Genomic DNA, 24,833 nt, shown 5'->3' with positions numbered 1-24,833 from the left:
ATATCTTCTATCTGGAATGTTACTGATAGAAGATGATAAAGGCAATTGTCATGACCGTGGAGACCCAATTCACACCAATAACAGCAGAAATAATCACAGTGGTGCGTCAGAGTGTGATGTTTAGCATTGACTGTCCACTTGACAGAATTTAGAATCACCAAGGTGTGCTCATGGGCATGCCTGTAGGAGTTTATCTTGATTGATGCAACTGAGCTGGAAGACCCTCCCTCTGTAGGTGACATTTTCCCTGACTGAGATACTAGACTGTAAGAATGGAAGAAAGGAGCTAAGCAGCGGTCTAAATCATTGCTCTCTGTTCCAGACTGAATGTGATGTGAATGCTACTTCAGGCTCCTGCTCCTTGGCTTCCCCTCCATGATAGACTGAACCCTGGAACTGTGAGTAACTATAAACCCTTTTTCCTTTAAGTTATGCTTGTCTCTGTATTTTCTCAAAGCCACTGGAAGTAATTAAGACACCTGACATTAGTAATTACCTCTGTGCAGGGCTAGCATATAATCCCAACACTCTAAAAGATGAAGAAGTGTTGTGGAATATTAGTTTAAGATGTGTTACATTCATGCTGCATAACATTTGTTTTAATGATACATTTGTTTTATGTTTGTTGCATTAACTTAACCCTGGGAAGCTGATTTACTTTGCCTGTCTAAAACACCTGATTGGTCTAATCAAAGGCTTAACAGTCAATAGTAAGGCAGGAGAGATGATAGGAGGGGCTGACAGGCAGGGAGGATAAATAGGAGAAATCTAGGGAAGAGAGCAAGGAGCAAGAAGAGAAGACGGAGAGGAAGGTTCCAGGGGCCAGCTACACAGCCATGCGGCCAACCACGGAGTAAGAAGGAAAGAAAGATATATAGAATAAAGAAAAGTAAAAAGCCCAGAGGCAAAACATAGCTAAAGAGAAAATGGGATAATTTAAGTTAGAAAAGCTGGTTAGAAACAAGTCAAGCTAAGCCGGAAAATTCCTAAATAATAAGTCTCCATGTGTTTATCTGGGAGCTAAGTAGTAGATCCCAAAGAGAAAAATAAAAATTACAAACACAGAAGAACATTATTTCAAACCAATTTGAACTACATAGCAAATTTTAGAACAGTATTAGCCTACAACATAAAAGAGGGTCTGGGAAAGCAATAAATTATCAGGAAAAAAAAACAACAAAATGAAGTCATTCACACCGGCCCTAGGTAACTAATTCCCTCGTGGAATGATGCCCTCCCCATAACACAGGGTGACAAATTAAACAGGAAACAAACAATTCAGCACATGGGTGACAATTACTCAAATGCACTCCCAAACGTCAGGCTTTTCTCTGTGTTATGTGCAAGTATGGAAAGTTCATGGCGCCCGCTTTACAGACGTGTGATTGATAGAGAGACCGCGACACAAAATAAAAGTCATGTCAAAAGCCAGGTACACACTGAGCATCCCCAAAGCACCCTGGTGCAGCTGAAAGGCAATGAGCTCTGGGGACAACAGCTCAGGAAGAGTTCACAAGGCGACTGGGACCTTGAAACAACTCGCGAACATCTCAAGGGCAGGTTCCTCCTGTGAAAAGTGAAGCCTATCATTACCAGGCTGGTATGAGGATCTGAGGTTGGACAAATTACCTTCTTACCAGCAGTCTCTCATGTCAGAGTCTGTGGTGCCAAACTGTGAAGGAACCCAAAGTTCCTGAGATCATGGGAACATCAAATAAAGAAGCAATGTCTTTTTACATTAATAGTCATTGTCCTCCCAACAATGCCTTCATTTCCAGCCTGCATCAATCTCAGATTCAAACTAGTTCTCCGTCTTTAGGTTTGCTTTGCTTTGGTGTCCATAATATGTCATGCAATTCCAGTGGGCATTAATTACAAAGCATTAATGTGTCCCTTGAGGAGGTGTGGGGATTTACAAGAAAAGTAAAGTGACAATGAGGAACTGATGGGCGACAAAGATTAGCATCAAGTCCACAGATGCCTCCCCCAGGCACCTATGACTGAACATAAAACCTCGAGCAGCTTTCCTAGCTTCTCAGGCCTCTCTGTCCTCATCTTCAAACGGAAATGCTGACTTATGACCATGAGAAAAGTGAAAATTTGTGAGATGTTTCTAAGGCCCAGAGATGTGTGACTCATTATCATACAGGTGTTTATTAAGTCACAGCAAAAACAGACAAGTTCACAGAAGAGCCACTTGAGATTGAAGAATGACTAATAGTTGAAGAAAATGCAGAAGATTCCAGAGAGTAAAACACAGTGAATGAGAATTCCAACATAATAAAGGTTAGGGAAGCATTAAGAAAATGATTGATGACCTAGAAACATTAACGCACACATACACACACACGCACACACATGCATGCATGCACAGCCTAGAGTATCACTCAATGCAGTCATAAAATATAGGCAAGGTAATTGGCTTGCAAGATGGTAGCAGATGGTGGTGCTCTTCATCACGTCTTCATCACGTCTGTGCTCTCCCTTCTGCATTATTGTTTCAGGTTCTGTGTCTGTGATGGACAAGAGAATGGAGCTACCAATGCCCCTGCTGACGTCACAGTCTCACTCCCTGCCCATCCGCTGCACCTGCACTCAGTTACTCTGGAGGAAAACAAGTGCCTTAGCCACACGACCTTAGGAGGAGAGAAGTCGGCATGTTGGAGTTTTAAGGACGCTGCCCAAACCTTAGGGAAACTGAGAAGATTTGTCTACAGATTGGAACCAAACCACATGAACTTCAGATGACTGCGACCACATTCCATCAGTGCCTGAATCCACAGCAGTGACCCTTAGCCATCTCAGTCCTGTCTGTCTGGTAGTCAGTCCTCAGAATAGAGTGCACAAGATAGAACATTATGAATTCCTGTGTTTGGAGATTATTTTTATATGTAGTGTAGATACTTAATACAAGGTTGAAGGAACTTCCAAGGACTATATTGCAAATTTGACAGAAGTACCTCCTCCTATGTAATGCTATTTATTTTATATGTTCAATATTATTATTAATTTTGATAATGTCATATATGTCATATCATATTTACGTCCCACTCCTTGAAGACCACTGCCATCCTATCCTAACTTCATGTCTTCTCTTTTTTGGTTGATTCTAAAACTATAAAACTCAAGGAGGTCAATTTTCATAGTCCTTAAACTCACGGGTATGGGAGCATCTCCTGCATCCTGGGTCATCTACCAGTTTCTGGATTCTTAAAGAAAACTGATTCCCACACACAAACCATCAGATATTAGTTGTTCATGCCACTTCCCTCTTTGTGTATGCTTATACTAAAAAAATCAGTAGATATTTGGTACTGCTTCTTCCAGACGAAACCCTTCTCAAAGCACTTGAAATAACTGTGTATTTCCTATACAACCAATAATTATAATTTCATTCTTACATGATTTCTGCCTGCTACTTATCTTAACATCACCCACCCTTTTTCTTTCTTGTTTAAACCCTATACCCCTGCGTTTATTTCCATTAGGTCTGTGGAACACACTGGATGCGTTTCACCCTCAGGCTCTTGCATGAACTGATATTGGAATGATGGTTGTTGCAAGGAGCCACTTGTTCGCTCCCAGTAGCTTAGCCCCAAAATAATCACACAGAAAATGTATTAATTAAGTCCCTGCTTGGCCCATTAGCTCTAGCTTCTTATTGGCTATCTCTTACATATCAATTTAATCCATTTCTATTAATGTGTATATTGCCATGTGGCTGTGGCTTACTGGCTAAAGTTCCAGTGTCTGTCTCTGGCAGGGCTACATGGCTTCTCTGACTCTGCCTCCTTTCTTCCAGCATTCAGCTTAGTTTTTCTGCCTACCTAAGTTCTGCCTTTCTGTAGGCCCAAAGCAGTTCCTTTATTTATCAATGGTAATTACAGTATACAGAGGGAAATCCCACATTAGATGGTCACACAGGCCATGCTATGAATAGCAAGGAGGGGTCTTCAGTATTGCTTTTCTGGTCCCTCTATGCAAGGCGGAACCAGAGCTGCTCCTGTAGTCTGGATATAGAGGTCGCCTGAGGGGCCCCTTGTTAAAGGCTTGGACTCCAGGTGGTGCTTCTGAGAGACAATCACACCCTTGTGAAGATTCTTTAGGTCACCATGCGCATGCCCTTGAACCTGCTCTCTGCCTCCAGGCTCACGCATTTGCTGGTTACCCCATCTGCCTTCATCTTTCATCTATAACAAATGCCCAAAGGAATGAAACTGACTGACTGATCTTAGACTGAAACCTTCATAAATAAGAGCCAAAAATAAGTCATTTTTCTTTATATATTGGTTATGTCATGTATTTCGTTACAGTAATAGGAAACTGGCCGATACGGCCGGGTTATCAATCTCAGAGAAGATTCTGTCTGCTTTTCTGGGCATTTCACTTCTGCTTACAGCCTTGGTTAGGGAGCAGTTGGCAAAGAAGATTACTGTCTTCTCTGAGTCACCGGGATGGCTGCAGAAGGTGTAACAGCGCCACTTTAGTGCTGCTACGGTCCATGAACCTGGTCCCTTGGGGCCCAATACCATCTATTTTAAATGAGGTTTCAGCCCTTCACGGTGAGTGTCATGGCCTCTTACATCTGCAGAACCCACAGCTGATTTATGTCTTTGCTTTTTATTAGGTACAGGGAGTAACTATGTCCTCCGATACGAAACTGGTGATGAGAAGTATGATCTGGGCATGAAGAGGAGTGACGGGCGGGTTTTCACACGGTCCATGGGGAACAATGTTCCTCTGGAGCCACGGGAGGGTTTTCACACAGTCCATGAAGAGCAATGTTCCTCTTGGGAAGTTTGGTGGTGCCGATGTCATGGAGATAACAAACCCACAGGTTCCTGCTTATGCTAATCTCAACAATCCCTTCACAAGGGACCCACCTACTGGTTGACTGTCTCTTTTGCTATTATTAAACTAAAGTTAGTTTTCTGATGGTAATTCATGCTTTTTGACAATCCTTTGAGTTGGGACTTTTATGTTCAGGTGGTCGACCTAAGAATAATCACTGTGATCGAAAGAAATTTGATTTTAACCAAAGTTAAGTTCCTAACAACAAATATTTACTGATCGAATACCCACTAAATGTCATTGGTGCCTAAGAGACTAAGGAAATGAAATCTTTGCCATCATGAACATTACAGAACAGCACTGTCTATGGATCAAACCATGCAGATGCTAAAACGGCAATGGAACAGCATCAGAGAAGGAGGGTGGAGACTGGGGAGGGCGTTCTGTTTTAAGAAGGACAATCAGGGGAAGCCTGGGGAGGAGGGGACATTTGATCAAAGACAAGAAGGGGGAGAAAATGAGCCATAGAGTATTTCAGATTCGCAAAGGGGGAGACGCTAAGGCAGAAATGATGCAGGTCCTTCCCACTTCTGGGAACCTGAATATCGTCATCCATAAAGAATCTACTTTTGGCCAAGAGAAAGAAGAGCACAAAAGAGCATAAGAGAGTTGTGTAAACGGAGAGGGGAGAAGATAGAAAAACACAGTAAGGACTCACTCCAAAATCAGAATTTGCATTTCCTGTGTCTGTGCACATACCATTCTGAGAAGCAGCTGTCTTCTCCCCAGGGTCCCCAGAATATGTGATATATAACCAGATCTTTAAGTCACCCCATCTCCTTAAAGGAGAGCCCTGGCCCACTCCACCAGAAACCCCTTCAGCTGAGATGTGTGTGACAGGACCGTGATGGTGACTGAGTGGCACAGACTCCCTTTGTTCCCTTTGCATTCTGTTTTCCAGGACAGTGGTAAAAAGAAAACAAGATTTTTTTTTTTTGAAATGGCAACAATTAATTAAAGTAGGTGGGAGAAAGTGGGGGGAATGGGTTATGAAATAAGCTAAGCAAGAAGAAAACGACCTAATAAAACAGAAAGAAAATTAAAACTACCTTAACAGGGAAGTAATTAGAGGAGCTCACAGAACGTGCCCGGCATATAATAATGTGTTTGGAAGAACTGCTTTAGTTAAATTTCATCACAAACTTTAGAAGCCTGTGCAGTCTTCTTTCTTCAAGGGCAGAAACGGCCACAATATTAGAGGCAAAGAAAATTTTGTGCGGCCATACAATCTTGTCACGTATTGGCAAACATCCATAGCATGAAAGCGTAGTGTAAATTCGCACACGGCTACGTGTCTACATAAAACCTGCTGAATTCAATTTACACACTTTCTACGAACACATACTCAATTTGAAATGACTGGAAGAAAAATAATAGGCTTAATCCACATGGCAGGAAACACAGCAGTTCGTATCTTCATACTGCTGTATAAATCATGCCTTGGTCTCTTTCCACTTAGATAAGAAGCTAACCCCTGAAGCTCAATAACAACAGAAGGTCCTTGACAATGTCAATGCCAACAAGCACCCAACAACCATAACAGCGGGGACCCAGCAGCTTCCTACTTCTGGGCCGGCGCCCCGACTCAGGCGGTGGGCGGAGCCGAGGAACCGAAAGAGAAAGCAGGCTGTGCTCGGAGGACCTCGGGCGCCGGGATGAAGCCACGTTGGGCGAGCCTCTTGCTGCTGTGCTGCTGCTGTCTGGGCCGCGGGGTCGCCCGGACCTGGCCACGGAGCCACCAGCGGGAGGCGACCGCCTTGCGGGTACTAAGCTCCTTCCTCTACCTGCCCCCTGCTCCAGGGCTCCTCGGGAGGGACCCACGCTCCAGGCGCACCTTTCCCCAGTAGCGCTAGCTGCTGCCTAAAGCCTTGATTCCCCAGGACAGGGATTTATGTGATGCGCCCCAAAGCACCAAAATATGTGTCCGAAGCAAAGCTAGTGGGAAGACGCACCCTCTGCTTTGGAATCCTAAAGCCTTTCCTTTTCTCCTTTCCCACAACTAGCCTGTCGCTTAGAAAGCCGCCTGCAGGGGGCGCGAGCTCCCTCCTCCAGTTACTGGAAGTTCAAAAACCAGCCCCAGGCTCATTGATCTCCAGGGTTAATGATTTCCCTGTCCTGCCGACTCTGTACCACGTTATTACAAAGTTCTTTTCTGACTTGGTGAAGACTGACGTAGAACAGAAGGAAACATTTCAGTGCCTTTCATCCGGGTTGTTTAAAAAAGTTTTCACAATAATCCTTCAATTTTACCCCAGGCTTAAAATTCAGAGATGGACCGATCAGCAGGCCATAGATACATTTTCCCGGTAACTAGGGACACCGACTGGAATTCAAACTCAAAGTTGCCCTGAATTCCTTTAGCTGATGCTAACTGACAGCTTTTTAAATCGGAAAAGATGCCATCACGGTTTTATTAGAAAAGTCGCTTGTTCTAAATCAAGAATCTGTGTGAGTTCTGTAAAGTCGCTCCCTGGAGGTGTATCTAATGTTTATTCAGCTAGATTCTTGTTCTCTGAAATTTCCGTAGGACTCCATAGGTCTGCCCCTCTGCTCTTCATCTTGACTTGGAAACCTCCAGAAGCAGACCGTCAGGCCTTCTTTGCACCAGTTATTCCTTGTATTTCACTCTTTCCTCCTGTTTGTTCCTTTTGAGCTCCCCGGAGCAGCATCCGTTTCTCACTGAAGTTATTGGCCTGTGAGGTACTGAGTCCTTGACATCATCTCCTGATGAACGGGACACTGAGGTGACAATGTGTTCCTTGGCTAAATTGATTATCATTTTTTTAATCTTGTATATTGGAGGCCAACCATGTAATATTATCATTTCTTTCCTTGTTGCTGAAACAAAGTACCCGAAAGAGTAACTTAAAGCAAGAAGGGTCATTTGGCTCACACTTCCAGGAGCCAATCATCAGGATGAGGGTGTCACGAGTATGTTACAGTGGGCCATACTGCATCAACAGCCAGGAACCGAGGAGGCATGGATGCTGTGGCCTGCCTCATGGTCTCATTTTTATTCAGTCCAATCCCCAGTACAAGACAATTAGAGGAGCTGTGCCTTAAGACTGCAATGGCTCATGATATGTCTTAATTAAATTGTGTGTGCATCACAGACTATTTATATTTAAGTAGATTATTATAGTACTTTTAAATGAGTGGTTATGATGGGTGACCCACAGGTACCTGGGTTATCTCCTCCAAATATACCTCATCCATGACTGCTTGAAAGCTAAAAAGAGGTGACTTAATGCTCTGTGATACGAGTCCACAGATAGTTTCTGATGGTTTTTAGCTTGAAGCACACAGTATCTAAATGGAAACGTAGCAAAAACTAAAAAAGTTAGATAAAAATATGCTTGCTCATTTGTCCCTCTGACCATCTACTTGTTCAACAGTTTATGGGTCGTTTATCCTGTGTTATGAACTGTGGAAAATAATATATGTGAAGGATGCAAAGAAGCTATATCACAATGACATATTTCATAATAATATGTAAGTTGGGCATGGCAGTGGACTCCAGCAGTCACAATAATTAGGATGTTTGAGACAAGCTCATGCAATGTACTCTGTCAGAAAATCAAATGCATGTTACATATGGGAGCACTGTAATTCACTTCTAAAAACAGTACAGGAAGTCCTATACATTAGAAAATAGATTCTCTCAATTAATAAAACACATGCAAACAGTCCCCATTGTAATAAGCTATAACTTAATTCTCAGCTGGGAATCCTGGGTCTAAGGCTTGCAATTCCCATGTCTTTAGATAAATTCCCAGCAATGATTCCATGCTGAGTATAGTCTATGTATATTTGTTCCTGCTTAGATTGCTGGACCTGCTAAAAGCTGAGGCATTTCCAGGGAGAGCATTTTACACACATGCGTGGAAGTGACTTGTTACATTCCGTGCTTTAGGATCTTGCAGTGAGGACTGATAAAAACAGCAAATAATTAGACCAGAAAGTGCTGGAATAAAATGCCCTTGCAAAATGGGCCCTGGGATGAGCTCACATAGCCCTAGTTACTTGACAGACTGAGGCAGGAGGGTTACGGGAGCTGTGGAGTTCAAGACCAGGCTTGGTATGTAATGAAAACCCATCTCCACATTTGAAATAAGTGAAGATGAGGGGCATTGCTGTGAGCATGAGCATCACCACAAAGGAATATCTTTGCTGATATTGGTAGGAAAATAAAAGCAGAATAAATAAAAGAAAGCCTAGATAGCAATGGGGAATAAGCATCCATGTTCCACGGCCTTCTCTGCTAATAAAATTGACAGAAAGCCCCACAAAGTATATGTCCTTCCAGCCACACATCATGTGCTGGGTGACTTTAGGATAATAATATACCCATTTATGCCTCAGTTTATTATTCTGGGAAGAGGTGATGAAGTAAGCAACTACTCCATGCAGAACTAACAGTTCACAGGCAGAGCTTAGACCAGTGCTTCCATTAACTAACCCTTCCTTCCCTCTGCCATATGTTTAATGTGCTTGGTAGCTATGAACATTCTTCCTAGAGAACAGAAAGCCCAACAAACAGGCCCTCAGTATTTTCTTTCTCCTCTCGATACTATTGAGCACATGAAAAGAAAAAAAAATTGTGTGTTTTATTTATTATTATTATTAACAAGCAAAAAAAAAATTTCCCTGACCCTTCTCACTGGGGTTTATTGAGGACCTTCACAGTACCCTCCCCATGGGCTGCTAGTCTTAGATATTTTTGAAAGGCACTGTACCTATAAACAAAACGAGCTTCTGCCACTTTGTTTCCTCACAGTTGGAAAGGTTTGGATAGTCAAGATACCCGATATGGAATGAGAGGCTTTTTGATTCCTCAGAAAAATGCTGGTTTCTGGAGAACTTTAGAACTTCAGTCTAATTCTCGAGATGAGACCAGTTCAGAGCTCTTACCTGCAGACTTATCTTTTATCACTATCAGGTTCAGCCCTCTCTGCTTCTGACGTGCAGTAAACATTGTCTTTCCTTTCTGATATGGACTTGGAAGCATGTCCATCAACCTAGCTGACCGGTAAAGTTGCAAATTATAATATGGAAGGGGTTGCATAGGAATATCACACAATTACATTTTAGTTTTAGTGACCCCTATAAGCATGGATGCATGCTGAAATACATATGCATGCACACATGAATATACAGGTGTACGTGTATATACAGGTGTAAGCATGCCTATACACATATACAAGTCTAAACGTTTGTGCATGCCTGCACACAGAAACAAGGTTAAGCAATTAAAAGGTGTAGAAACTTCGCTGTCAGAAGTCACTGAAAGGGTCAAAAGATAGGGTTTTCCAGAGTCTGGATCTTAAGATGCAGTGTTAATTAGAGAGGTTTGAAGATGTGTGGATACCTGCCAATATCCAAAGGACAAGTTTCTGAAGATGTGTGGTACCTGCCGATATCCAAAGGGCAAATTTTCTCCTATTTTTATAATAACTAGAAGTTTCTCTTATGCTCGTTAGCCTTAATTATCTTCCATTAAGTAATCTGAGATCTCACTGTCCATCAATTCATTAAACACAGTTAAAAGGAAAACAGAAAGTTGGTAACTACTTAATTTATTTTATCTATTCAAAGGCTCTACTTATTTATCAACTCTAATTTTTCTTTTATAAGGTCTGTTTGATTTCCTCTTCCTGGCCTCCCTCCCAAATCCAGTTACGACTCAAATCTAAGAGCTGGGGTGCAGCTCGGTGGTAGAGTGTGTGCTGCATAGTGCAAGACCCCAGATTCTATGCAAATGCCAAGATCTCTTTAGAAAGGCTTAAAACAGCGGTTCTCAACCTTCCGAATACTTCCTCTCTTTAATACAGTTTCTCTTCCTGTGGTCACACCCAACTATAAAATTATTTCATTGCTATCACATAACTGTCATTTTGCTAAAGTTATGAATCATAATGTAAATATCTGATATATAGGATCTCTGAAATGTGACCCCTGTGGGGGGGGGGGTCATCCGACTTGCAAAGGGATTGCAACCCACAGGTTGAGAAGCCTGGCTTAGATCTTTTAGCATTCTGTGTAGCTTCAGAGGTGGTTACTGTGTACCTGCGCACCACTATATTCTATGTTGCTTAATGTTCGAATTTGCTAACTGGCCTTCACCTGATGTCTGTCCAAAGACACAGGCTTCTGATGTGATGAGACAAGACCTATGCGGACTCAACTGCTGAGGCTATAGGAAATTTGCTTCAACAATTGAGGGCCATGAGGAGGATGACTGGAAAGAACAGAGACTTCTAGAAACGAAATAGAATTTTAAACAATGTGGGCCTCCTGCTAGGTAAGCTAGGATTGAGTTTTAACAGAGGATTAAGTGCTCCAATATAGACCGTTGGCATTGTCTTATTTCCAATACAACACCAGATTGTTTGCAATAGCTAGTCTTTATTTGTAGTGCCATGAGAAATACTTTCTGCATTTTAACCCAAGTAAGGCGAAAGCATGATCTTTGAATGATGTTTTCTATAATCAAAATATTCTGTTTCTAAGGGTAAAGATATAGCTTGGGAATATTTAGCAGGATACTCATTCTGCCAGTGGTCAAAATATACATAGTACCCACATATTTAATTTGTCCCTATATTCTGGTAGTGTGACCAAATTTGTCAGTGAAGAAAATGGGGAACAAAGAGGTTGAATTTGTACCTTTAGATTGAGTTTCAATGCTAACATGTTTATTCCAGAGCATTTGAAAATCAAGTGTGTATGTTATATACACAGGGATGTTAGAGAACTATGATTCTTCAGAAGTGGGTCGGGAGGGATTTTCAGTGTTCTAGAATTTAAAGGAGCAGGTTGAGATTAGCGGTAGGGAGGAAGCAACATGGAACACTGTGTTCTTGGCAGGACATGAGCAGTGATCAGTAGACTGTCCCTGGCATGGCTGTATAGAGCTGTGAAAGGCAGGAGTAACTGCAGGACCGAGAACAAGACTGACGTGGGATTCTGCAGCACAGGTCTGTTTGGGCAAAGTGAAAGTTCATAGGAGTCCTGCAGCAGGAGATCCACATCTTAGAGATCTGTCGGCTCTCTTCTCTTCATTTACAGTTAGGTCCATGAGTATTTAAGATGGATGGTCTTATATTGTTCTCTTTCATTACAGTTACTATAACTACTTGGCAGCCAGACAGACTTAGCTCTCCAAACCACAAACACGCTGTTGCATCGAGACAGCACATATCTTCTTAGGGAAGAACATGGTGTCATAGTGTGTCCTTTTCCTCCCTTGTCCCATTAAAATGATTTATCATGTTGATATGCTGTCTTGTGCTAATCAGTGCACCATTTCTATATCTGTTCCCCTCGATCACGATGTACCATCTGTCTGGAACACTGCGGTGTCTGATTTGATAATATTTCTTTGGTGATTTTACATTCATTTCCAGGGTAGTGACTCACACATAACCCTGTTTTCTTCAGATGGTCTTTTCTAGTTTAGATTCTTGGCAACAGGGTCTTGTTTAAGTTGAGACATATTCTTCCTCCTTTTTTAATATAAAATCCTTGCTATTTCTTTCTTAGTTGTAGGGAACTCACGACTGAAGCCATGTGGAACTATTGTTTTCCTCCTGGGTCGATTTTCAATTGCAATTTTAAAGCCATGAATTGATAGAAAATTGAAGCTTTCTTTTTCTGCCATGTTCAGTAATCTGTGTCTCAAGTGGCTTTTGTCCAGTTCATGCAAATTATCAAACTCATTAGCATAAAGTTGTCTAAAATAATTAAAATGCCAGGAGCACTTAGCATCTTTTCGTTCCTGGTAATTTTTGGCTTATTTTCACCCTTTGCTCTCACCGTAGGTCGTAGATATGAGAGAACGGGGATAGTGCGAGGATTTCAGTGACCTAGGAGGTTGTGAGATAAGTCATGTTTTTCTTTCTGTTCAAATCAAGGGATGTCTGAAGGCTTTTAAAATCACCAGGTGGCTAATATTTAAGAATTATCCGTCAGGGAGTTCTTCCTGTCTTGCCCTTATAGCCAACCTTAGAACTCAGGAATCAGCTGTTGGTCACCATGGCAACTGCAGCTCCCTGCTGTGGGTTCCTGAGGGTGCGGTCACCAGCAGATAAACTTCCACAGACGGGGGCCTGTCACGCATGTTCCCATGACTGCCACATGCAACACGCAGCCTGCATTCTCCTTCCTGCCCTGTCGTCTCCTGCTTAAGAAAATGATCACCTTATGACTGATTCCTGTAGGTTCCTGTGCAGTTGCTAGTCAGTGGTTCATGTTGTCATTTATGTCATGCGAATACTACCTTATACATTTTGTTCATCTTTCAATGCGTGAGCGTATTACGTTCAAAGCCTCACTTCACCAGCAGTTAACAGCCTGAAACTCAAATGAACTTCTCAAATTCTTTGGGTAGCAGTCCTTCTAGTCTTGTTCAGTAAGAAAGAATGAAGCCAGACCGTGATGAGTCTCAGCCACGGCCTTGCTAAAGCACACTGACGAAGGGTATTAGGGGTAATATGGAAATTTCACATGTGTCATTATTAAAGGGCAGATGGTTGGTGCGGAGCTACTGTGTTCCAAGCGTGTCTTCAGTGCGGGTGACATACAGCAAACTGATAAGTGTGCCCTGGTTTGCTTATTGGTTTCTGAGTTATATACATAAACACTCAAGTCCTTAAGCCAACATGTGCACACACTAACATGGAGAATGGTGGTCCTCCAAATTTCCATGTAACCTGTAAGATTAACTGGTTTTGGGATACATAAGCATCTTCATAGAAAAGGCAAACGTAAGGTTGATGATGATGAAATGTGGTGTTATAGTTATTCTTTTCTTCCATCTAGATAGGAAAGCCTGGTCTTCTTCCGAGGAGACCCCAGAACCGCATCTTTTCTAAAGCAGTTTTGTTGACTTTTGTACCCACAATACCTCCAAGTTAGTCATTTATTTATGGCTTTGGAGAGCTGAAGCGGGAGACATAAAATGTTTGTTTTCATTCTTCCAGGAAAGTCTAAATAGACATCGATACTTGAACTCTTTCTCTCATGAAAACGCCACTGCCTTCTATGGAATAAATCAGTTTTCTTATTTATTTCCTGAAGAGTTCAAAGGTAAGGTCTGAAAGTACTACTGGTCAATTTCCTGATTCTAACTTCTTTCTCTAGTGAAGGATGGTTTCATTGAAAGTCTTGTAAATTGTGTGATGTTTAACATTTTTTAAATGCCAACTTCGAAGTGGTACCATGTGCTAAGCATAAGGGAAGTGAACTAAGACTCTTCTCTGCTAACCATGGTTTAAGAACTAAATATGCTCGCATGCAGCACATTCACGCAGCTGCAAGCCACAATTGTCTCCTCACATTGGTAGTTTTCTTGCACCAATATTCGTTCAGAATATTCATGGTTTTGTGGGTAGTAATAAAAGAAGCAATGCCAGTTATGTGCGTATTTTCCATCGCTGCCCTAATTCTACCAAGCAAGTCATGTGGCATCTCCTCCAGTCCCACTGCAGGAATTGACATTTCCAGCTTTCGGTAGGATGTATTTCATGTTACAGGAAAGCACAGAGGAAGAATTTCAAGTGACAGCTTGGCTAGGTAGCTCTAGGAAAGCCCTTAGTGTAATGTGTTCTCCATCGTTTCTTCTTCTTTATCACCAGCTCTGTATTTAGGCAGCAAAGCTGCCTGGTCTCCCAGATACCCAGCAGCAGGGCAGACTCCCATCCCCAATGTGTCTTTGCCGTTGAAATTTGACTGGAGGGACAAGCATGTTGTAAACCAAGTGAGAAACCAAAAGATGGTAAGCTCTGCGTCCATTTGCTCTTCACTGTCTGAGCGTTAGAAAGCACCTCAAGGTCAAGCTTAGTCAAACTTGCCAAGAAACCCAGGAGGTTTTCTAGGTAAATTCATACCTCAGTTATCCACCATGGAAGAGAAAACTCCTTGAAGAACGAGGGATAGTTATCCAGCCCTGACTTTTCAACCTGCTCGGGTGTGCTCACTCGTCTGTGACCATTGCCTTCAGCACGCTCCCTCAGGAATACCTCCCAGTAACCATACTGCACAAACCAGGAATCCCGTGGACCCACGGGGGAAAGTCAACACAATTACTGGCTGTGTTAAGTGATTCAAAGGAAAAGTACATAGTAAAGTGAAATGAGGCCACCCACATGGTCTGGATCTTTAACCTTCACTTCATAGTGTGAGCTCCCTCGGAAAACCTGGTATGCGTGCTCACTTCCTCTAAGGCCTTGTACCTCCCAACCAGTGTCCACAGAAGTCTGGTCAGTGTAGCTTCAAGGCTACAGACACTTGTTACAGATCAGTCTGATTGACAGTAAACGGAGAATGGGTATGGAGACATAGCTTAGGTCATGGTGGGGGGAAGCTTTTACAAACAAATACTGAATTCACAAACAAGGTGACACTGGGTTTGTGTGTGTGTGTGTGTGTGTGTGTGTGCTTGTTGAAGAATCAATTAATATCTAAGTACAATAATAGATCCAGCAATTCAGCATGAAGAAGACCCACAGTATGCGTCCAGATATGGGCGCTGAGAGTGGAGTTTGTGGGATACTGTGAAGTCAGGGGTGGGGAGTATCTCATGGCAGAAGGAAAGCAGTAGCATTCTGTGGGATGGGATGACTTGGAATGCATAGCAGGTCACCTAGAGTATGTGCTTCTTTTTTTAATTTTTTTTTCTTTCCACTTCTCCTACTGCTGTGTATCCCATCATAAGCACAGGCAATGTAGCCAAAAAGAAAAAGTCAGCTCTCCAGCCACAGGATGACCCTTACAGGGCGTCTGCACTAGAAACGCCAATATATCCTTCCCTCTCCTGTGGAGAGGTGAAGGGTTTTGCACACCCCAATGTGTTATTCTCCTTTCTAGCTAGAATGCTTTTTCCTAGTTCTCAAGTTCAATGTTTATGATTGTTTATTGAAATTTACTACCATGCCATTTAGTTTATCATTGCACTTGTGGTAGTAAGAAGTGGGTGTTGCGTGAATCTTGTCCTTTCCAGAGGAATTTACATACTTGGTGGCATGGTTTTTGTGGTGGTAGGGTTTTTCAGGAGCTGCCTTGGTGGTTTGTCTCATGCTAGCTGTGGGTGTGATGTCCCCAGTCATACTCACTTTTGGAGATCACTCCATCTTCCTCTCTTTCCTGCCTTTTCTATGGATTGTGCAAACTTTTATGTGGTGCCTATTCCATACCTTGGGTTTCCTCCTTTCCTTAGAAGCACCCCATTTATTCTTTTCTGAGAAACAGTGGTTCCTAAGCCTAAGTTACTGACTAACTGTAGTGCTTCCACGTGTTTCTTTGGCCTCTCCTAATTCATTAGCCTGACTGACTTACTTGGTAATAGATAGGGACATTACTGATTTAGTTTTCATCAGTAATTAGATGTCAGTGCTCAAAAGAGAATTTTAGTTTCATTTTGAATAAATGCTTATTATTAGGTTTCTGCTTTCTGCAAACTTTGCTTGTTATTTTTTATCTTGCTGCATCTAAAGACACTGATAAGTTTGACATAGACACTGTGTTAATATTTGTTACCCCTGTCTTTTGGGCAGTGTGGTGGCTGCTGGGCCTTCAGTGTGGTGGGTGCGATAGAGTCGGCTCGTGGGATCCAAGGGAAACCTCAGGACAACCTCAGTGTGCAGCAGGTCATCGACTGCTCCTTTAATAATTATGGCTGCAGTGGTGGCTCGCCTCTCAGTGCCCTGAGCTGGCTGAATGAGGTAACGATCTCAGCTTTCTGAATCCCTGAGTTCCTCTTATGTTCTGTGTACACAGAATCCAATCACTCTCCTCCATTAAGCAAGGTCCAATGATCAGAAATCTAAGTAGACAAAGGCTGACTGACTTCATCAAGGAAAAGATGCATTGCAGGGACTCAAGCCAGGGTCAGTCATATGCGAGACCAGAGCTCCAGTGAGTTACATTACAGACCCCGATGATAGTAAAAGTCATGGCTTTCAGACATATTAGCCATTAATATATCAAGGTAAAGACGTCTTAAACACATTTTCAGAAGGATATTATAAAGATACCATATTTTTCATGTGGAGACTTGTCACATGACATCTCAGAAGGATCAGAGCACAGAGTCACTGGTTCCCATAGATGTCCTGAATGGCAGTGTTAGGCGAGACACCACGGGTCAACTGGATTGATAACTCTTCGTAGATGAAGAAATGAGCACTGTAAGTGGGAATCGTGTCTCCGGACAAAACTGGATGCTAAGCCCTTGACCTCCCACTTCAGGGTTTCTATAATTTTCTCTCTGGCATGCTTACACACCCAGTATCAGTGGTATGGAATAAGAAAATGAGGGGCCACTGTAAAAGTCATCAAGTCAGTGTTGTCCAAATCCAAATGCCCTCCGGTTAGACATTCATATTACAGGCAACCACTACATGCCAGTGACTGCTCTAGACACATTATAGGTAACAGTGATGTGTCTCCTATCTTTGAATAAACCTAGCACATTTGCCTGTACGGGAACCAAAAAGCATGCAGCACGTCACGGCATGCCGTAGCAAGAACATTTGGCCACTGTCTGGTCTCACGGTGCTGCTAGCTCAGTATTAGGAGCCTCGGAAGGGAAGTGTGCTGCCCTAGTGTGTCCTCAGAAGGACGGCGTGACTTGGTTAGCACGCCTGCGGTGGTACTAGAGGGGGAAAGCATAAGAAGAAAATCAAAAGTCAAAGATAAGGATTCGCGTGTTCTTAGATCCTCGATACAAGCACCCGGTCATTCCAATTAGATCCTTAAGAGCAAAGAATGCCCACATGCTGCTTGGGTGAGTCCTGGCCTCTTTGATGGCACTGAAGTAAGCTCTGCTTGACCTTTGAAAGAGCTGGAAATGAACATTTGGTGACTGTTTCCTCCAGACACAGGTGAAGTTGGTGGAAGATTCAGAATACCCTTTCAAGGCAGAAAATGGCCTGTGTCGCTATTTTCCCCAATCACAAGCTGGAGTTTCAATTAAAGGCTTTTCTGCATATGACTTCAGGTAAATGCCTTGCTTTTTGTGTCTTCGTGTTCTTCACAATCTGTGCTGCTTTCAGAATTGATGACTTGGTTGAAGGCACACTTACCCTTGCACATTGTTGGCTCAGAACTAACTTCCTGCTAAGAAGTTCAACTGATAATCATGATGGGGTGTCCCAGACGTCTCTTAAAGAGAATCTGCAGATGCTTTTATATAATATCACACTGAAAAGAAGAAATCTGAATAAATACCTTTCAATTCAGTCTAAAGCTATAACATATGTCTGCCAGCACTAAGAAAATTCAGATGCTAAGACATGTGAGCTTATTCTGTCATAATAATTGGGTCTGTCCAACCTCACATGGCATGGCTCATAGAGTACATAACAAGAATCCCTTTTGAACACTGTATTCCATGCAGTTCTCAAGTAAGCAGCTATTGGAAAAACCTGAGCCTATGACATTAGAATTCAGAACTAAGACTGTATTGAAGATAAGTTATGAAGCATGCATACTGCTTGGATATGATGGGGATGTATATAGCATGCATGCTGCATGGATAGGATGGAATTGTATGTAGCATGCATGCTGCATGGATACAGTGGAGACGTATGTAGCATGCATGCTGCATGGATACAGTGGAGACATATGTAGCATGCATGATACGTGGATATGACAGGGATGCAGGGCAAGGAGAGACTGGAAAAGGGGAAGAAGTGGTGCTGAAAATTGCAAAATGGGGCAACTTTGAATAAGTTCAAGTATAAATAATCATTAAAATATAATTAAAATCATATTTAAAAAAATAAAGCTAACCAGAGAATTATTTAGGCCATTTAATAGCAGGTCTAGAATAGAAATGTGCAAACAGAAGAAGCCACCAACTGCTGACCCCACTGATAAATGCATTTTGGATTATTGTGCCATTATCGAAGTAGAGGGAGTAAAAGAATTCAATTCTGACACAGGCACAGAATGTCCTGTGAGTTACTGATGCTTGATACAGACGGCATCTGCCAGTGGGAAATGGGCAATGGGGTGAAATCAGATCCTTGAGCGAAGCATAAACTTCTAATATAATCCAGGTAGACGTTCCCAGAGCACCAGAGATCGTCAGCCCAGCTCCTGTTGGCAACAAGGGCATGGGAGGAACCTTAAGAACCAGAACTTTGCTTCCATAACTGTCTGCACACCATATACCTGCATATCAGATATTTATATTATGATTCATAACCGTAATAATTTTAAGCACTGGATGGAGAGACAGGCTGCATTAAGTTTGAGAGTGCAATTTTAACTTGCACTCGATTGAATTTTAATAATATTCATGCATTATGAAAACTTGCATGATGACATCCAGTGGTCAGAGAAGAGCATGCAAATAAACTTGTCTAAAAATACAGACTAGAAAAAAATGCTCTAGTTGGCGGTCACCATAACCTGAGGAACTGTGTTAAAAGGTCTTAGCATTAAGAAGGTTGAGAACCACTGCTCTAGGGGAAAGGGAAATATGTGGTCCTAAAGGAGTCTCACTGAAGAGTGACTTCTGAGATAATGTGATGAGGAGGATAGTATCGTGAATATTGCTCCAAACGAAGGCATAGGAGAAGAAGGAGACAGCAGGGCAAAGCACTTTCGTGTTCAGCCAGAATCTATGACTTGAGGCCAGTGACTGAGGAGCTGTGGGTCAGAGGTGAGATACACACTTCTGAGCCTCATCAGAACTGATATCCCTCATCTTACAAGACCTTTATGTTGGGAGCTGTGAGACCCCAGATCCTGAATTTCTTGTATTCCCCTGATCTGAGTGCCTACAGCTGCTCTGAGCACGAGACCTTCAGGAGTTCCTGATGGCAGGAGAGTGGTTTCTGGTGGGTTTGGCTGGGGCGTGGCTATCTCTATATAATCTGCGCCTGAACACAATAAAGGGGGCATTCTTGGGGAATTCAAGGATGACTCGTGTCGCTCTCTGTGTGTGTTTGTCTATTTTAACCTCCAGCACCCTTGCCCGAAGCTCGTGAACTGGGTGCCAGCGCACAGAGCACAGACACGGGGGCACGGTGCGAGGGCACCTTTAGCTGAGGGTGCCGCTGAGATAAAGGTGGCTGTGCTGCCCTGCTTTATTACAGAACCTGGAGTCTCACTCTGGGAAGCGGCACTGTACACTGCAGTGCTGGGATGGAGGGTCTTCCTTGGTATCTCCCTCAGCTCTTAGCGTCCAGATTGCTGGTGTGCCTGTTTCACTCCTTGTGTGATGTGCGTCTAGGACTGGAGGTGAGAGAGTTATGGACCGTAAGGCTAGGATGAAGATTGTTCCTGTCCAACTCTGAACCCATTCATCTCCCTCTCCTGTTCTGAGTTCTCAAAACATGTCCTGGAGGGCCCATTGATCCACTCAAACCTCCATGAGACATTTTACAGACACTGAAAAAGATCACAAAGGGGCAGGGGACTCAAATGCAAACATCACCTAGGCTCAAAGCAAAACACCATCATGCTAGGTGTCTCCCGTGGACTCTTGCTCCTCAGGGCCAGGCCTCTATGACTCAGACGGCCTGTGAGAATAGCTCCGCAGATCACAGAAGGGAAGGGAGTGATTACGGCCTGCGGTGGATCCAGAGAGAGGATGTGACTTACTGTCGCACCGAGCTCTCGTTTTTGACTTTTACCTTAAAAGTTCAATTCTTTACCCATGTATATCCTCCTTCCACAGTGACCAAGAAGATGAAATGGCAAAAGCACTTCTGAGCTTCGGCCCTTTGGTGGTGATAGTTGATGCAGTGAGCTGGCAGGATTACCTGGGGGGCATTATCCAACATCACTGCTCTAGTGGGGAGGCGAACCATGCGGTTCTCATCACAGGATTTGATAGAACCGGTAAGTCCCAGTGCACCGAATCCCTCCCAAGATGGAGCTCTGAGCTAGGGCTACCCAGAGGATGCTGAGATGCCCTGCTGTGCCTCAGAAGCCTCTTGACTGTCATCTTGACAGATTCATCAGGTTTTGATTATCTCTCTCCCTCCTTTAGACCACCCCATATGTGTGCATGGTGAGGGGGGCACGGTTTGTTGGGCATTCAATCCTTTGGGTTGCATATACAAGACCAGCACTTGGACATTGAGTCACACCCAAATCTATAAATGATAACTTTAAGTTCATGTGAAATTCATGCTTCATCTGCAATATTTAGGGTAACTATTGGCGTGAGATAAATACTTGAAAGTTTATCATACTTGAAAGTTTATCATACTTGCCTAATATCTCATCTTCTAATTCCCTGGCAATGAGTTTATCTTGTCTTATCTAACTATGAATTAAACAAAATGAACTCAGTCAGATTCTACAGTGTAGAATGAGACAGTAAGCCCAATTGAAATTTACTAAGCCATCCAGACAAAATAACGTTAAGAAAGTAAATGCAAATTATTGTTTTACATCTATGATAGTTTTCTTGCAGCAAACAGATTTATAGCATACTCAAATTTAAATACAGAAATGTATGTGCTCCTAATCGATAGAGGTTTTATCAGGGTGTATTAGCATCTTTCCTTTGTAGGAAACACTCCATACTGGATGGTGAGAAATTCATGGGGCAGCTCCTGGGGAATAGAAGGCTACGCCCATGTGAAAATGGGAGGAAATGTCTGTGGTAAGTCATGAGTTTGTGTTGAAACTTCTAGGCAAAATATCAAGGGCTTTTGGATTATATCATCTTGACAAACCTGAATGCTTCCAATGGGCTTAGTTACCTTTTGTGGTGAAAGGAAGAACAATTAGGAATCAGTTTTTCTGTGTCAATGGATGAAAATCTGAGTCAACATCACACTGTTTTTTTCTTAATTTGCCACCTGCAAAATGCTCACAAAATACCTACAGAAACTACAAAGCTTACCAAATACACAGACGCCTTTATATTGTATAACAAGCCTAACAAAAACAAACAGAAAGGGCTGGCTCAGGGCTCTAAGCTGATGCTGAAAGCTGTGTTCATATTCAGTGTGAGTTTCAGTCTGGAAAACCATTATATTTTCTAAATCTGCTCGGAATTACACTAAACGGCATACAGAGACACTCCTTTCTCATTGCCAATGAGTTCTAGCAATGTGACACATGGATCTTCATGACTTACAGACCTTTCAGACTGTGAGAAAGATAAAAGAGTTACAACCCAATTTGAGGGTGGGTGTTTTGCTTCTAGTGACCGCTGTCCATTTTAGTCCACACCCTAGAGTCTATGAAAATCGGTAACTAACCCGTGCCATTAGATGGTGACATGATTTCCATATTGGAAACAGCCGACCTTGCAGAACACAGTCAGCCATCCAGGCCTCTGCTGCTCGGTAGATAGCATGGCTGGCTGCCTTTTTTTTTTTTTCTTTTGGTTTTTTGAGACAGGGTTTCTCTGTTGCTTTGGTGCCCGTCTCGGAACTAACTCTTGTAGACCAGGCTGGCCTTGAACTCCCAGAGATCCGCCTGCCTCTGCCTCCCGAGTGCTGGGATTAAAGGCTTGTGACACCACCGCCCGGCGTCTGGCTGCTTTTGCATCACTGACACTCACAGATCAGAGGCTGCTATTTATGCCCCTCTGCTGCTGACTCTCACCATCCCTGAACATGTCAGTGAGATGTGGCTAGTTTGTGCTCAAAATTAACTGTGTTCAAAGCTCTCGCCATGAATGTAGGGCCTGTGGAGCTCAGTGAACACAGTGTAGATAGTGATTCATGATTGCCTTGACCATGGCTCTGCATGTTTCGTTGGCCTTCTCCAGCCTCCCAGAGGTTTTCTTCCCTATATCTGCTTTCAGTCTGAGTCTCCAGAGGCCATCCTGGTCCCTGGCTGTCCTGGGCTCCAAATCCTTCCAGACCATATTTCCTGAACATTGTATACCCAGTACTGTCGACATTATTCCAATGAACAATGGCAAAAGGCAGAGATTATTCCATGATCCAAATTATGGGTCATTAAAATGACATAGTTCTCAAATGCACTGTTAATGCTCTTACTGTGGCGACAAGTTATATATTCTGATGCAATAAGAAAGTCAAACACACTTAGGTTTCATTGGAATGTAATAAACTTCAAATCTAAGAGGTCAAGTTTTCAAATAATTTAAAATAAATTCTATAAGTTATGTTTTTCTCCTTGAGAAATACAACACAAGACAGGGCAGTACAGATTTTGTATGCACTCATTTATTCAGTTAGCAAGTACTTCGGGGCTTGATTTTTTTTTTTTTTGCCTTTAATGTTGCCTTTCTATTATACAGCAAAGTATACCATTAAATTATTTGGTTAATGGATACTAACTCATTCTAAACTTAAGTGAAAATTAAATTTTGCAAAGCAAATCATGAGAAAATTGATTACTATTAATACCTTTTTTCTTTTTTACTTTTTGCCCTAGGCATTGCAGACTCTGTCTCTGTTGTCTTTGTGTGATGCTGTTATGTTTTGGAGTCATCATGAGACAACTAAAATATGATGCTCTTCATAGTATAATTGAATGTAATGTTTAATTCTCAGCATTATTCACTGTCGAGTTTCAGCAACTGCCTGTAGGAGGTTCTAAGGGCCAGCTAGCACTGTCAACTCAATGGTAGATCATCCCAGTCTTGCAGAGAGATGGACAACCATCACTCTGGAATCACCCCTCCCCGCAGCACAGTGTGGAACTCAGAGAGCCTGGTGGAATCAGAAGTCACATCAGACCCTCCATCTGGAAGCAGTTGGGATTTTTGCTGACTTTTTGTCGTTCTGGCTGTGTAGTGTAAAGGGATACTTTGGTCAGGTTGGATCAAAGAAACAATCAGAACTGGCTCTCCTTTGTGGCCTGTAATCACCAGCCGTAGGTGACCTCATCTACTGGAACTGTCAGCCCTGCACGGTGTGTGTCTCCCAGTCACAGCAGTGTTCATCGAGGGAGGACCATAGGTATGGAGCTGAAATATTGATTGTGTCACCTCAGCAAATGACCCTTACCTTAGACAGAAGAACAACTATGCACAAAGAAGAATATGCAAGTCCCTCCTCCAGACAGAGAACCCAGCTGAATGAAATACATGGCAACCAGGTGACAGGAAGTATCCTGTGCTACTTCCTGTTAGAATTTCTAGAGCACTTCACTGTCAAGGATCCAATCCATTTCTCTTCTTGCCGTCTTCTCGCTGTAGTAGAAAACAAGTATTTTCCACATTTTTCTATCTTGTCTTTTACTGTATACTTCCCATGTGTTCCCAATGGTTCATCTTCCAGTCCAACAGAACTCGGTCCCATTTTTGACATTCCATTTTTACTAACCAATCTCTTATTTAAAAAATGGGACTGAATAAGCATGGGTTGAAACTGGACTCTCTGAACATGGCGGACAATGAAGGCTGATGAGAAGCCAAGGACAATGGCACTAGGTTTCGATCCTAATACATGAACTGGCTTTGTGGGAGCTTAGCCTGTTTTGATGCTCACCTTCCTGGGCCTGGATGGAAGTGGGAGGACCTTGGTCTTCCTGTAGGGCAGGGAATTTGGACTGCTCTTCAGTATCGAGAGGGAGGGGGAATGGACTGGGGGGAGGAGAAGAGGAGTGGGGATGGGGGAGGGGAGTGGGGGGAGGGGGGCAATGTGTGGGAGGAGGGGAGGGAAATGGGAAACGGGGAGCAGTTGGAAATTTTAATTAAAAAAGAATAAAAAAAATAAAAAATAAAAAAAAAAATTTCTGACACATGGTGGTCCCACTCACTTTGCTCTTCCTTAAACTACCAGAATCAAGAACAAAACTCTTTATTCTCTTTCCTGTTTCCACGAGAAACAATCTCAAAAGAATGTGCAGAGACTGGAGTGTGGGAAAATAGGAGAGTTCTTAGTGTTTTTTAACAGAGTAATCTAATTATTCAAGGACTCCAGAAAGGAATTAAGTTCATCTATAGTTCTTATTACTGACTTTCAACATGTTTTCAGTGGTTTTGTGAAACCCAGTTTCAAATTTAAAAGAAGTTTTAAATTTTCAAAATGATT

At 42.6% G+C, this 24,833-nt stretch overlaps 1 protein-coding gene across 2 annotated transcripts; it reads left to right on the top strand.

Annotated features, from left to right (window-relative positions):
* The first annotated feature begins 6,469 nt into the window (after nt 1-6,469).
* On the top strand, nt 6,470-24,136 carry Ctso (cathepsin O). 2 transcript variants are annotated; one of them, XM_057757158.1, is made up of 8 exons: nt 6,470-6,614; nt 13,833-13,938; nt 14,487-14,626; nt 16,404-16,571; nt 17,727-17,848; nt 20,540-20,703; nt 21,383-21,475; nt 23,230-24,136. In XM_057757158.1, exons 1-8 carry the CDS (start codon nt 6,507-6,509, stop codon nt 23,262-23,264), a joined length of 936 nt encoding a protein of 311 aa, XP_057613141.1. In that variant the 5' UTR covers nt 6,470-6,506; the 3' UTR covers nt 23,265-24,136. The 2 variants fall into 2 exon arrangements, with proteins under 2 accessions (XP_057613141.1, XP_057613142.1); XM_057757159.1 differs by lacking the exon at nt 16,404-16,571.
* Nucleotides 24,137-24,833: the final 697 nt, after the last annotated feature.

This window comes from Chionomys nivalis, chromosome 24 (assembly GCF_950005125.1).
Source record: "Chionomys nivalis chromosome 24, mChiNiv1.1, whole genome shotgun sequence".
NCBI lineage: Eukaryota > Metazoa > Chordata > Mammalia > Rodentia > Cricetidae > Chionomys > Chionomys nivalis.
The sequence above is the reverse complement of the archived record's forward strand: the minus strand, read 5'-3'. Positions and strand labels throughout refer to the sequence as shown.

Bases quoted from the DNA above. Each gene is read 5' to 3' on its own strand.
- Ctso (XM_057757158.1), top strand. From the start codon at position 6,507: ATGAAGCCACGTTGGGCGAGCCTCTTGCTGCTGTGCTGCTGCTGTCTG. The intron at 14,627-16,403 runs GTAAGCTCTGCG...TCTTTTGGGCAG, and splicing joins AAGTGAGAAACCAAAAGATG to TGTGGTGGCTGCTGGGCCTT. The intron at 17,849-20,539 runs GTAAATGCCTTG...CTCCTTCCACAG, and splicing joins TTTTCTGCATATGACTTCAG to TGACCAAGAAGATGAAATGG.